Here is a 14,022-nt window from a genome sequence, read left to right as displayed (position 1 = left end):
TATATATATATATATATATATATATATATATATATATATATATATGTGTGTGTGTGTGTGTAATTTGCTATTTTATAAAAGTATGTAAATCACAGAACAAACATTACTTTGTATTGTGTCTACAACTTAACACAAATGCTGCTACTTTGATGGATTGCACTAAATAGGGGTTAGCTTTAATTTAATAATTAGTGAGATATTCTTGCTAATCTATGTGTAAATTGCTTTTCAGGACTATGAGTGTGTGTTTTGCCATCCAGATTTCATAACTACAACTGATGTTCAATTACAAGGGATATTAATCAGTCTCCGTGGACTATACACTGTGCCTAGTTTCATCCTCAGGTAACTTTACTATGGGCAGAACCCATTTTTTAAAGTAATTATTATAGCAAGAGATAGCATTATATGTTATAATAAATATAATGGATTTTAATCAAAAATATTGTATTAATTATTGTCTTTTCTTAAATTCTAATAAATCAGTGAGTTGTACACCATAGAGGGTATTATATTTTAATGATAATTGAAACACATATTGTTATAGAGCTCAAAACTATGTACTTATCTAATGTAATTAATATACTGAAACAGTTTTATTGAAGCATATTATTTCATATTTTACCACACAGAGACTGATGTGTAAGCTTAAAGTAAAGACACCAAATCAAAGTATCAGTCATCAAGAGGGTAAATATTGATAGTCTACTTCATTAATCTTCAACATGAATGAACACAATTTTAAATCTATAATTTTTGCTGATAATGTTTGTTTCTTGTTATTCATCATGTTCAGTCCTTTATCTTTTCAAAGTAATTAGTTATAGTAAAGAAATAGTAGAGATAGTAATATAAATTTGTAATGTATTTCTCTTGCTAGTTCCACAAAAGAAAGTATCAAAATATTTTGCCTTTATTTCATTTACAGAAGAACATTCAAAATCATATTGTGATACACAAGTCAAGCAAGTCTATGACCAGCATTATGATGCAGGCCAAGAAAAAAGCTGGATATTTGATTGTAAGGTTGGCACAGTGTTGTGTAAAACCTACCTATTATATACTCTCTCTGTACATACCTCTTTTAATGTATACTTGGTTTTAAGTTAACGTAACGCATACGATGTTTTCTAATAACATTTTTGATTACGCACTTTGGCAAACATTTTTCGACATCCCATGTGTAGATGAAGCAAGAATTTTTTTTTAAAACTTCCTTTACACTGCAACTGTTTTCTAATTTATTCTACCCCGTCTGCCTACACACTTTACACTAATGAGTGTTTGACTTGTGGGCTGTCAGAATTGAAGGCAAACTGTGTAGTTTAATTTTGAACCGTAGGAACACTGGTGTTGAAATTCTCTTACATGCAGGTAGATCTAAATAATGGATAAAAAATATATTATTGAAATGTGTGCACTTAAAACGTGTATAAACATCGATAGAAATGTAATACTTCTCATGTGATACCTTAATGGTTTAAAATTGTGCAACACTTCTTAATTTTATAGAATTGTTTTTTTAGTAAAAATTCGTATTTTAATAGATATTACTTTAACATTGACACGCTATCCGCTTTTATTAGAATGTAAATTATTTTAGCGCATTCTTGTTTAATTTTACTTCTAGCAATACATTTAAAATGTTGCAGTGTGTGTGTATATTAACTTGTATACATCTAAACATTTATACATTTAATGCAAATTCCACAAAAAATGCTTTAAACCCTCTCACCTTCAGCCGTAATGGTCTTAAAAATATTTTTCTGCCTTGTGGCATACAGCTTTGTAAATAATTCACAATCAGGTAAGTTACTTTTTAAACTGTTTACGGTTACGTTAGTTAGTTTTTAAACCATTTTAATTTTAGATAGATTAACTTTTAGTCTGATTCTCATACTTTTTAGCTTTAGAGTTAAAATTATCTAATGATTTGTATTAGTGAAAATCTGATTATAACAGTTGTGAGCACTTTTCGTGATAGGGGAGAAAATTATTTGAAATAGTTTCTAATATATATTTAGTCATTTATAGGAAATTTCGTTTAACATATTTTTAAAACTGTGATTTTAGAATACGCGTTTGGTTCCATCTGCCTGTATGACTGCCAATGTGTAAACACAACTTATAACGAGACAGGCAATCATCAGGGGGAGGCATCCAGTAATTTTGGAGAATTTGGAGCGCTATGTCAATACAGTAGGTCAATACACGACTGAGCCCGCTTGTAGATGTGTTATCAAATTTCTATTTTATCAAAGTTTAATATTGTATCAGAATCGTTTGCCTTATACTATATAGTACGTCCCTTTCTTTCTATTTAAGTAAGTGATCATGATAACTTTAGCATGACCTGCTCATTGAATAAAACCAATTCATCATGTGAGACAGTGACCTGTAAATGCCTCTCGTGTAATAACAGTTATCAAGGAGATTTGTGTGACGTCAGTGAGTAGTTTCACTAGTACTAACAACAGGACTTGCCGCTAGGTCAAAAGATTCTATATATCACATTCCATTGTTCTAAAGTGTAGTGAGACTTTACCTCTCTATTACTAACTACACGCATTGATGCTAGACTCAATGATTAAACATCATTTAAATCCATTGTTTTAGCGTGTAATGAGATTTACTACGGACAGAATTGTGGCGAGATATGCAACATCACTTGCTTAAATCAAGTCTGTGATAATGTTGATGTAAAATGTTTCAATTGCTCTACAGGACACTCTGGAAATTTGTCCGAATCGGGTTAGTAGCATCGTATTTATTTTTTTCTTAAAAAACCAAAGCTACAGCACCCAAACTTTAATTCTCTTCTATATAAGCGTGTCTTACTTATTTCTATTAAATTGTTTCCTTTTAAAAAAAATTCTTATGGCTTAGCCTGTGATGAATTTCATTACGGATCTGGATGTAAGATGAACTGTTCATCAAACTGCACGGATTCTAAATGTAACGCAACCACTGGACATTGCTTACACTGTAATCCCGGCTACCATGGGGAGCTCTGCAATAAAGGTAGTTAATTATTTCTCGATTCATTTTGTCGTTCGATGTGGTTTTTCCCTCGTTTTCTTTAACTTGCTTTCGCGTCTGTTTGTTTGTTTGTTTGGTTCTCCAATCAAATCTTGCGATAAAAATTTCGGGCACTTTCCAGTTAGCTAGCGCGCTGAAATTTTCAGGGAAGCTTTGTTTCTGATGACAATAGAATATTCAATTGTTATTATTACTAAATTGATCCATGGAAAATTGTTATTGATCATTTTAGGCCCCTATATATTTGTACAAAAAAGGGACATAACCTAGTAATTATAATTTGATGAAAACAAGGTTCGGTATTCTCCCTCTTTTGGCTTACTGAGTAGTGGTCACGCGGTGTTTGTGTACAAACAACGGTGAAAGAAACGGCAACACAGAAAAAAGTTCGATTGGAAAAGGCACGTGTTTTTTACGAGTTGTCTTCGTTTACCCAAAAAAGTGAATGCGAGAAGATAAAATCGATAGCAAGATTTGAATGCAAACAAACAAAGATAAAAAGTAGAAAATAATTATCATTAAAAAGTTAAAAAAAAACACGTTTTCTGATTGAACTAAAAAGTAGAAAATAAATGCTATACGTCACAATAATGCAAGCGATCACTCTACTATAAGCGATGAAAAACGTGGGGAGGTAATGTATTAGTAAAACATTAAATATTAAATGTTTTTTTTTACAAAAAGTTATAAGTTGTTTTGAAAATATAATTGTAATTATTTTATTTATTTTTTGTCGATTAGTTTTTTCAACGCATTATAGTCAATATTAAATCATGTTTATTTATTACTGTGTTTTGTTTATTAACAAAAATATAGATAGGTAGCATCACCAAAAGTATAGCATCCACATATTTTAAATTTCATTTTTTTATGTTAGGTTGGTGAGCCTACATACAATTTACATTATTTAATCGTTTAACCCACCATGGCAGTGGACCAGTGGTCAAGTAGACATGGTTGATTTAGTTTATAAATTATTATGACCTCCAATAGCCAATGTTAGAATACATTTGTTTGTAAACAACTTTAAGTTCCATACTCAAAGACTATAGAGCAGGACACTTGTATGTCGCCTTAGAATTTGAAAATAATTTTAAAACAGTTGGATACCATTTTACTTTTCAAAAAATTGATTTTAATTGTTTAGTCTTTTTTTTTCAAGCAGTATCATAGAACAGAGAGCATACGTGTAAAACACCGTTTCGTCCTTGTCAACACTTTAAGGGGGTAGGCTCCAGAAAAAACCAACTTCTTAATTAAAAGCTTTTATTGATTCTTTTGTGTATATCTAAGTTAGGGTACTTGTAGGGAAATATTTCCATGCATCAGGGACTTTTTTGAAAATTTGGTTGCCATGGCAACGGCGGCCATCTTGAAAAAACATCCTTTACTGGAGTTCTAAAATTTCATAAACTAACATAAATATCGGCTATATAACCATTGATTCTTCTTGTACTAACGCTAATAGAGTCAGCTGGCTAGTTTTTGTAACAGAAATCACTCTAGAAATATTTTTTTTTAATTTTCAAATTTTGGTGTGACGAAATTCCAAGGAAAATAATGCTAAATTCAATGGAATTTTACCAAAATTTTTTTTGAAAATTTGAAAAAAATATGTCTAGCTGTTTTTCGGTAACAAAAATTAGCCAGCTGGCTCTATTGGTGTTAGTACAATAAAGATCAATGATTATATGGGCGGTTTATATGTTACTTTAGGAAATTTTAGAACTCCACATCGGTAGTTTTTTCCAAGATGGCCGCCGTTTCCATGGCAACCATATTTTCAGAAGAGTCCCTGGTACATCCAAATATTTTTCCTTAAGTACCCTAACTTATACATAGGCAAATAAATGTAAAAGGCTTTTTAATTAAAAAGTTTTTTCCCCGTTTATTTCGGGAGCCTTTCGGGAGCCTATACAATAACATAATGAGTGGCACTTTTGAAGATAAATAGATAATAAATAACAAAACAGGAAGACTAGAGTTATTTATCAGCCTGTTTACAGCGATATCCGTAGTACGGGATGTATAAACGTGATCCAGTTTATATAAAACGAAATACTTAAAAATAATTTTAATTTGCAACATTTATTGTGTTATAGGTAGAAACGTTGCGCTAAACATGGCAACATGGCAGTCTAGTAACTTCAGTGATTCAATGTATGGACCAATATATGTTTCTTCAAAAGCTGCAGACGGGAATACAAGTGTAGAGTTTTATAAAACATTTACTTGTACACAAACGTACAAAACTCCGAGACCTAGTACTTGGGGCATCACATTTCCACAGCCAATGTTTGTTACTCGCTATGTAGTTTATAACAGAGGTAAGTTTGGAATAGAATTATGAATTTCAACTTGTAACATAAAAATTGTAATGTTTTTGCATTATTTTTCTAAAATGCACTGCATAGTATTGTTAAATATCTCATCAATACCAGGAACAGTATGAATTCCTGCATAAGGCAGCTCAGGTGGCCATTGTTTGTATGGGTACTACAGTGACGTACAATAACATAACGTCCAGAATCTCTGATCTTGAGGAGCAGCTGGTTACTGGAAGCTGTAAACTTGAAAAAGAGTTTAAAGTATGTGTGATTAGTATTTTCATAAGAAAAGTAATTGAAGAGAGTAGTGTTACATCTAAGACACAACATAATATTTTGAGATCATTGGGTTCCAAAATACAAATTGGCCGTAAAACAGAACAATTTTTTACTATGCTTATCTTATTAACAGGGTATTAATACATCAGTGATTTTAAGTGTGTATCATTTAATGTGATTTAAGCATTCTAATGCAATTTATTGGCCAGACAACTATACTCCTGCTTTGATATTTTACAATAAGATATTGTATCACATATTCCATACTTTGTGAAGTGTTTGGCATGTACTACAGGCTGTCTCAGAAGTCTGTTTAGATTTAGTGCAAGAAAAAGATGACAACACACAAGGGGTTGATTCAAATGTATATCAGAACAACACTTCATCAAACTCAACAAAGGACAGATTCTCATCTATTATTCCAAGTAAATTAAACTCAAAAATAAATACTTACACTTAAGTATATATTTGAATATAATTTGAATACTTTTATTTAAAAAAAAAATAACCTCAGTAATAGGCATAACTTATATATATATATATATATATATATATATATATATATATATATATATATATATATATATATATATATATATATATATATGCAGGCAAGGTGTATCAAGCTGTGTTATCGAAGGAATCAAACAACCTTGGTGATTATATAAACGCTGTGTTAGTATCTGTAAGTAAAACAAGCGTTTTCCAAAGCATACGTTTATATTTTATTCGTATAGACCCTGTTAAATAATATTGTTAAATATTGCTAAAATAACATGTTTATTCCCCAGGGCTTTACAAAAGGAGAGAACCAGATACTAACACACCTCCCAATGCCAAACACAGTCACAGATTTCTGGAGATTGGTGGCACAGTACAATGTTAAACTTGTCATGGCTTTTCAAACGGAAGAATCAGTGCAAGAAGAGGTATCAAGACTATTGCTGCATGAGCACAATCTTTACACTTAAAAGTAACGTATTATTAGGAATGCTGATATTAAAATACATATTCGTTTTACGTTTCTAAAGTCTTATGGCCAGTACCTGCCAGCCAGTATAACAACACCTTTAGACTGTGGACCATATGAAATACACATAGGACCTGTCAAGTCTGAGAGTTTATGGAAGGAGCAACAGATCACTGTCAAAGTCGTCAAGAAAACTTCAAGTATACTATCAGTGAGTTGACAAATACACAAATTCTATGCATACATACAAGAGATGCCTGGAAAAAAACTCTGGTAGTAGTATTTAGTCATGCAACGATTGTTTTAAAAAATTTAAGTGCTGAAAAGAAATAGAGCAGGAGTGATCTCCCCTAAACTTTCTCAAATATTCACTAATGGGGATGGCAATCAAAGTTGTTTCATTATAAATTTTTCAAATCCTTGAATTTCTAAATAAATATAAATTTTTTGTAAAAAAAAAAAAAAAAGAATTGTATACCAAGTGTGTATAAAATTGTTGAAAATTATTGCTTATTATAAAATCCCTCAATTAGTTATTAAATAGTTAATTAATCATCTAATTAAATATAATTTTGTGTCACAAAACATTGTCTTTGAGTCTTGACCTACATGAAAAGTTTGATATAAATAGGTCCGGTTAAATTGTTTAAAATTTTGCTTGCAAGCTTCAGAGGAATCAAGTTAAAAATAAAATCTTATGCTTTTTGAGCAATAGGAAATAGTGAAAAGTACTACATCCTGTTTTATTTATATATGAAATTTTGTATACCTTACTGAAATAGTATTCAAGTAAAGGCTTTTGAGAAACCAAAAGTAGAATAAATGTCCCTTCCGGTTACCGGAAATAACATAACTACAAATTTGATATAATACTTGTGTATGAAATGTCATCAACCTTGCTGTAACTTTACTCAAATTATTGTGTTAAAAGACAGACAAGAACACATGCTTATAATATTACAAAACTAAGTTTTTCCAACTTAGGTAGATGTAAAACAATTTTGATTTTTTGCCTTAATGTAATATACTTTCTCTATACTTTGAATACGAGAAAGTAAAATCATTTATTTTCTCCTTTTTGGTGCATAATTGATAGAATGTTTTTAAAACTTGTTATGCATTTTATTCTATAAGGGAGATCAATGTTTTATGTATCTGTTAACAATATTTATATGCGTATTGTTGCATTTATAGAGATAAAAATCTACATTTCAGGTAGCTAATGAAACCCAAGTGACCCACATCGTGAGTAAAAGCACAGACCTGAATCCCAAGAATCTTCTCAAACTTCTTAAACACACAAGGTCAAACAATGTACAGGCACAGGGGAGAATACTCTACATGTGCAGGTATTTTCTTTTTTAAAAATCCAAACAAAAATCTTTTCCTTTGATAAACCACCATTTTTTATTTTAAAAAAAAGCCCTTTATGTGTGTGCTGAAAGATCATGTTTTGTTTTTCCATCTTTCCAGAAACGGAGCTGAGTACAGCGGCCTGGCCTGTGTGTTGAGTCTTCTACTTGACCGAATGGACCATGACCAAAGCTTAACAGTTCCACTTGTTGTTGGTGCCATCAAATGTATCAGACCACAGGTCATCCCATCTCTGGTAAACACGTGTTTCTGTTTAACCTTTATACAAGTTTTTACTTGAATACCATTGGTCAATACCTTTTTACTTCCCAGGACCAGTATCGATGCCTGTATCAGGTTCTGAAAAGGTACAACGAAACTACCCAAACCTACAACAACTATGATCAGCTCTCTACAACTCGGCAAACTGAAGAAAATGTATATGCCAACAGTTAAGACGTTATTTTGCATCATTTTGCCCAACTAACATAATAACTGACTCTTAGAAAGTGTGATGCCTGCATTTTTCTAATTAGGAGCCATGTTAACTCTTTTATTTACAGTAGTTTATTTTTAAATGTACATAATTTTGTTTAATTTAATGTCCTTATACAAGTAATTAACTTTTCTGTTATTACATCATTTTTTATATCACATGACAATTAAGATGAATAAGATATTAACATAATCAAGAACCCTGTGGAGACAACATTTAAAAGCTTCCAGTAATTCAATTTATTAGCTCTTTTATTTTTTTATCTATAATAAAATTACTTCAGTTATTGACACACAAGCAAAATAATTATTTTGAGATAGCATTATCATAATCAATGTTAAAATATGGTTGGTTAATATGACTTTGTCTTTTATAATTAAATTTTACTTTTTCTGCCGAAAAATTAATACCTGTGAGATATTTTATACTATGTATACATTTTTTTACACTATTTTAAAATTAAATCTGTTAAATAAATTAAAGCAATTTTCAAAAGTGAATATATAATACAATCCTTTATATTTTTTCATTTCTCTACTGTAAATATTTAATAATTTATGACTTAATTTAAGATCTAAGAGATGAATGTATGTCTCAATATACTAACTTAAATTTGCAGCTTCTCTCTCTCTCTCCATTTATATATATATATATATATATATATATATATATATATATATATATATATATATATATATATATATATATATATATATATATATATATCCAAGTCCTTTGCCCATGCTGTTTTTAATATAATATGACTTGTATCCTCCATTTCCGTACATTCAAATATTTTTTGCAACTTTAGTAAATAAACTTAATTTAACTCTTGCTAAAAATCTATTTGAGGTGTTTTAATTTTTTTAAAACAAATACAAAAATTTTTCAATTGCTGATGTTTCGGAAAACGTAATATCTATGAAATTTTATCTTTTATGATATATATCTACTCTAGCTGTCCCATGAACACCATTCACCTTTGTATCCGAAATGTGTGACTAAAAATATTTGCAATATTTTTCTACTGCGTTTTTCATTTCTTTTGCAATATAATAATAATAATAGTTCTATTGAACTACTTAGTACTATCAAAATATATTTTTAAAATTTAACATGTAGGCCTATATTTACAAATGCTTAATAAAGGTTCTAAAATGTTTTCCAATTTTCTCGGTATTATCTCTTGTGCTAAAAGCAAAAATGTTCACTAATTACGAGGTTAATTGTTGATATTGGTTGCAGTAATTTACTTTTAGTTCACTTAGAAGAAGAATGATAAAGTCATAACACATAGGCCTATATATTCTAAATTATAGGCCCTACATTTGGCTTTTAAGTAAATACTTTTTCTGATCTGTGTAGGCCTACTTAAATATAAATAAAAATATTCTAAAAATATGTTTATCGATATATAGATCGCCATGAACACATTAAGCATATTGCTTATTTTATTTACTGTTGACCGTTATAGGCATTTCCGAGGTTGCCTGTCTTCAGTTTTTAACATAGAATAATAACAAATACATATCAATCGATTTTACTTCATTAATGTCGCTGCCAAGAGAGGTAACTACAAGTTTCAAAAACACAGAGCCGGGTTATGTGCACTTAGCTTTCAAAATTTGATGACTAATAAATTGTATGTTTGGAGCAGTTAATATCTGACGTTTGAAATAGAAAGAAAGCTTTAGCGTATACAAGTCAACGATCTTAAATTCTAAGGTTTAAATATATGCAAAACACAGAGACCGGATAATGGCGTGTTGAATGAATTTGATGAGGAAAAAATAGAGACGGAGAGATGAGCAGCAATAGCGTCAACAAAAAAATGAATGAAGATAGCAATTAACCCACTCACGAGAGGGAGGGAGAAATAGAGAAGAAGAGGAAGGGTAAAAAGGGAGGAAGGGGGGGGGGAATCAATCGGGAACAGGAAATAGATAAGTGGAACATTGAGAAAACACGAGCGGGAAAGAGAAAGGTGGAAATACAGAACTGTATTAGGTAGAGTGGAAATAAATTATACGAGCCGACCAGCGGCGTATCATATCTAGTTGTTTTATTTTCTACTTTTCACCAATTCATAATTTGTGAATTCGACAGTACCAATGCTGCCACTGAAAATATTTGCTTTAAAACACTATCAGTAGGTCGTTAAGGACGATACCCCCCCCCCCTCCTTTCCACCCCCCCCCTCCCGTGAAAGCAGCCTCCTCTTAGTTACCTCCCCTAAGTTTAAAAGAGAAGACAGCGCGGTATGGTCTTTATACGTAGGAAGAAAACTAATATAATTTCCTAGAACTTAGGATACGATCATCAATAACAGGAAATACAACTCAGTTGTCATCACGACCTGTGGAGACATTTTTCTTTTGGTACATTCTAACACCAGCTTTAAAAACACAACCCAAAGAATGCCTTGTGCTAAACAAAATGTGCTAATGATCTGCTGCCATAAACACGAAGATCACATGATTACGATTGCCTGTATGATATAGTTATGTCAAGAAGCTTGTCACAAATAAATTTGCTTGTTCCTTCATTTAATTTTGTATATGCTTGGAATTTTCATCAGTCAATGGACACGACCGCCCCCTCAAACTCAATTGCGGGGTTTCCCGCTATAGTTTCGCCACTAGGAAGAATGTCTATTCGGCAATTCAAAATTTAAAGAGAATTGTGAGCGACCATCACAATAGGCAGTAGCGTAGCGAGGGGGGGACATATGTCCCCGGGCGCCGAGCTTAGGGGGCGCCAAAATGGGTTGGAAAAATAAATTGAAAGGTTGAGGGGGTGCAAACTGAAAGGTTGAGGGGGTGCAAACTGAAAGTTTAAGGGGGGGGGGTGCTAATCAAAATCTCGAGGGGGGGGGGGTGCAAATCGAAAAGTTTGTCCCCGGGCGCCGGGAAGGGTCGCTACGCCTCTGACAATAGGCATGCAGATATGGCGAATTAATAGATGCCATTAGGATTCGTTAATCTTACGTTTTATTTGTATCTCGATCCAACTACAATAATCATTTTATTGTCTCAGTATATTGCTTATGTTTGTGTTAGTTGTTTCATTGTAGGCCTACTATGAAATCAATTTAAGCTATTTTATTTTATCAATTTACGTAATTAATGACTAAGAAGAAAGTGCTGATAGCTGATGCTACTACCGTTTTGACATCAAGAAATATTACTAATAAAAAAAATGCTAAAAGTAGTATATAACTAAAACTCATTGGCAAAATAACAGCATTCAGGCCTAGGTTTTGAAGGATTGGAGACAAGGCTAAAACAACTGGTCCAGACTTGGAAAAAATGCCAGCTGATAAGTCTGAATATGTGCGAACCAAGTAGATTGATTGATATTATCTAGTAACAGATAACAGTATTAAAGTGTAGTTGTTTTCTCTAAAAAAAATAGTTTATTTTAAAATTTTCAGAAAAAAGTGTGTAAATAAACAAACAGCTAACCTCCCTCCCCTACCCGCCAATATCCATAATATTTTTTGCAAACAAAACAAACAAACAAAAAATAAAAACAACAATAATGCATAGTGTGAAATAGAAACATCGGAAAAGCAACAAGCCAAAGCCTAGATATCTAGCGATAAAATAAAGTAAATGTCAACATTCTTCAAGAAGTGTTTAAGAGTGTTTGGATTTTTGAAGCAACTTTTAATTTTATTGCCTGTCTTATGTAAAATCTGTTTTGAAGCTTTCTAAAAAAATGTATAGTACACCTTAATAAACATGAACATATTTTTAGAATATATATAAAAAATATAAACATCAATAAACATCAATGGACGCACCTTATTGGATCTAATCAACAATTATAGTAGGCCATCGCATCCATAGTGTAGAACACAGTGCTCACGGTAGATCCAGGGGCGCCGATTTGCACCCCGTAGGGGCGCCGCCCAAATGAAATTAATTTATGTTTTCATCGAAACCATCCCTCGGGTATGCTCATAGCTCTTCAAACTTAGCGATGTTTTAGAGACAGCACTAACTTAGTTTTATGAATGAAATACAGACATGACAAATGACATTTTTAATAGCAGGTTTAACTAGGTAACCACAGAGTACGTATATTAATGTGTATTACTGTGAGTAAAATGTCTTTAACACAAACACAGGTATAGCTGTTGTGATTTGCTTGTATTAATTTAAGAAAATCAATATCTTGCAATTTCCCATTAAATAGAGATCAGTTATTTAGACCAAGCTATTTCTGATAGTTTCATGATAAGAGCATATGTACACGTACACGCACACACTCACGTGAACGTACACATACATTGCGCGTTATGAACAGTATGCATTACAATGCTGTACAGAGGAGTACCTACCCATCCAACGTCAGGGGCGAACTTACAATTTTGCGACACAATTAAATAAATAGGTTATATATATATATATATATATATATATTTATATATATATATATATATATATATATATATATATATATATATATATATATATATATATATATATATATTAGAAGCAGTGGCGTAGCGAGGTCGGGTGTCACCCGGTGCGGCACTTAATGGTGTCACCCCCCCCCCCAGAGACATAGAGACCCTTCCTAGGGACAAACTTTCAAATTTTCGATTTGCACCCCCCCCCTCAAGTTTTCGATTTGCACCCCCCCCCCTCAAACTTTCGATTTGAACCCCCTCCCCTTGAGTTTTTCTCTATATATTTTGCTATTTTTTGCCTTGGTGTCACCCCCCTAAATGGTGTCCCCCGGTGCGGTCCGCACCCCCCGCCCCCCCCCCCCTCGCTACGCCCCTGATTAGAAGCAATTTCTGATATGGTATATTAAATGGTAGGATTCGAAGTGCATTAGATTAAGGTCATTCAAGTGATAAACACTAGCAAATTATCAGAAACATTTGAAGACAAATTGGAGTGTGACATGCCTATTTAGTTGACTGGAAAGTGAATGATAAAACAAGCTGCAGGAAATAAAGGAACTTGTGGATTCTGTTTTATTGTTGTGCTAGGTGGTCATGGACAGTGGAGAACATAAATAAGAAAACAAAACTAGAAAGTCGTGGATAATGCACACCTCAGAAAGACAATAAATAACATCACGTGTAATGTGCTGGTGGGGAATCCAAGTGGAAAGAGGCAGAAGAGTAAAAAAAAAATCATGAAAATATCACAAAATGTTTATAATAATAATAAAATTTTAATTGCACCGAAAATAATAAAAGAAAACTAATTTACTTTCTATAATTATACTATTTTTTGTCACTCATGAATTCTCTTCCATATTTTAAGACACTCAGTATTGTTTCCTCACCATTCTTTACTGTCTACATTGTAAACCTCGTCAAGTTTAAACTTCCTAAATGTAAAGCTACAACTAAACAAAGCACAATTAATTTAGTGCGTAAGTGGGGTACATTTCTCTATTTCACTTTTTTGAAATAGAAATTCGAAATTAGCATATTATAAATTTTAGATAAAGAAAAAAATTCTCAAGTTTCGTCTAGCACAAATTGAAACAGCTAAGGAAAAATACTATATAAAACAATTTAAAACAATGTTAAG

General features: G+C 31.9%; 1 protein-coding gene and 1 long non-coding RNA gene across 2 annotated transcripts; both read left to right on the top strand.

The window, feature by feature from the left end:
* The first annotated feature begins 248 nt into the window (after positions 1-248).
* On the top strand, positions 249-1,178 carry LOC131950714 (uncharacterized). The gene is made up of 3 exons (XR_009388334.1): positions 249-345; positions 633-690; positions 929-1,178. It is a non-coding gene; the product is annotated as an uncharacterized LOC131950714 (long non-coding RNA).
* Positions 1,179-5,279: 4,101 nt separating this feature from the next.
* LOC131950712 (receptor-type tyrosine-protein phosphatase gamma-like) lies at positions 5,280-9,613 on the top strand. The gene is made up of 9 exons (XM_059312939.1): positions 5,280-5,366; positions 5,481-5,627; positions 5,941-6,070; positions 6,257-6,330; positions 6,437-6,574; positions 6,677-6,826; positions 7,831-7,964; positions 8,089-8,224; positions 8,302-9,613. Exons 2-9 carry the CDS (start codon positions 5,529-5,531, stop codon positions 8,422-8,424), a joined length of 984 nt encoding a protein of 327 aa, XP_059168922.1. The 5' UTR covers positions 5,280-5,366; positions 5,481-5,528; the 3' UTR covers positions 8,425-9,613.
* The last annotated feature ends 4,409 nt before the right edge of the window (positions 9,614-14,022 follow it).

This window comes from Physella acuta, unplaced genomic scaffold (genome assembly GCF_028476545.2).
Source record: "Physella acuta isolate Inbredline_101_S28 unplaced genomic scaffold, ASM2847654v3 ptg000777l, whole genome shotgun sequence".
NCBI lineage: Eukaryota > Metazoa > Mollusca > Gastropoda > Physidae > Physella > Physella acuta.
Note: the sequence above shows the minus strand (reverse complement) of the source record. Positions and strands in the feature narration are given on the sequence as shown.

What these genes read in the sequence shown, in the direction of transcription:
- LOC131950712 (XM_059312939.1), top strand. Translation starts at nt 5,529, where the DNA reads ATGGGTACTACAGTGACGTACAATAACATAACGTCCAGAATCTCTGAT. An exon ending in AACTTGAAAAAGAGTTTAAA is followed by an intron (nt 5,628 to 5,940) that starts GTATGTGTGATT and finishes CATGTACTACAG; the next exon opens with GCTGTCTCAGAAGTCTGTTT. An exon ending in ATTCTCATCTATTATTCCAA is followed by an intron (nt 6,071 to 6,256) that starts GTAAATTAAACT and finishes ATATATATGCAG; the next exon opens with GCAAGGTGTATCAAGCTGTG.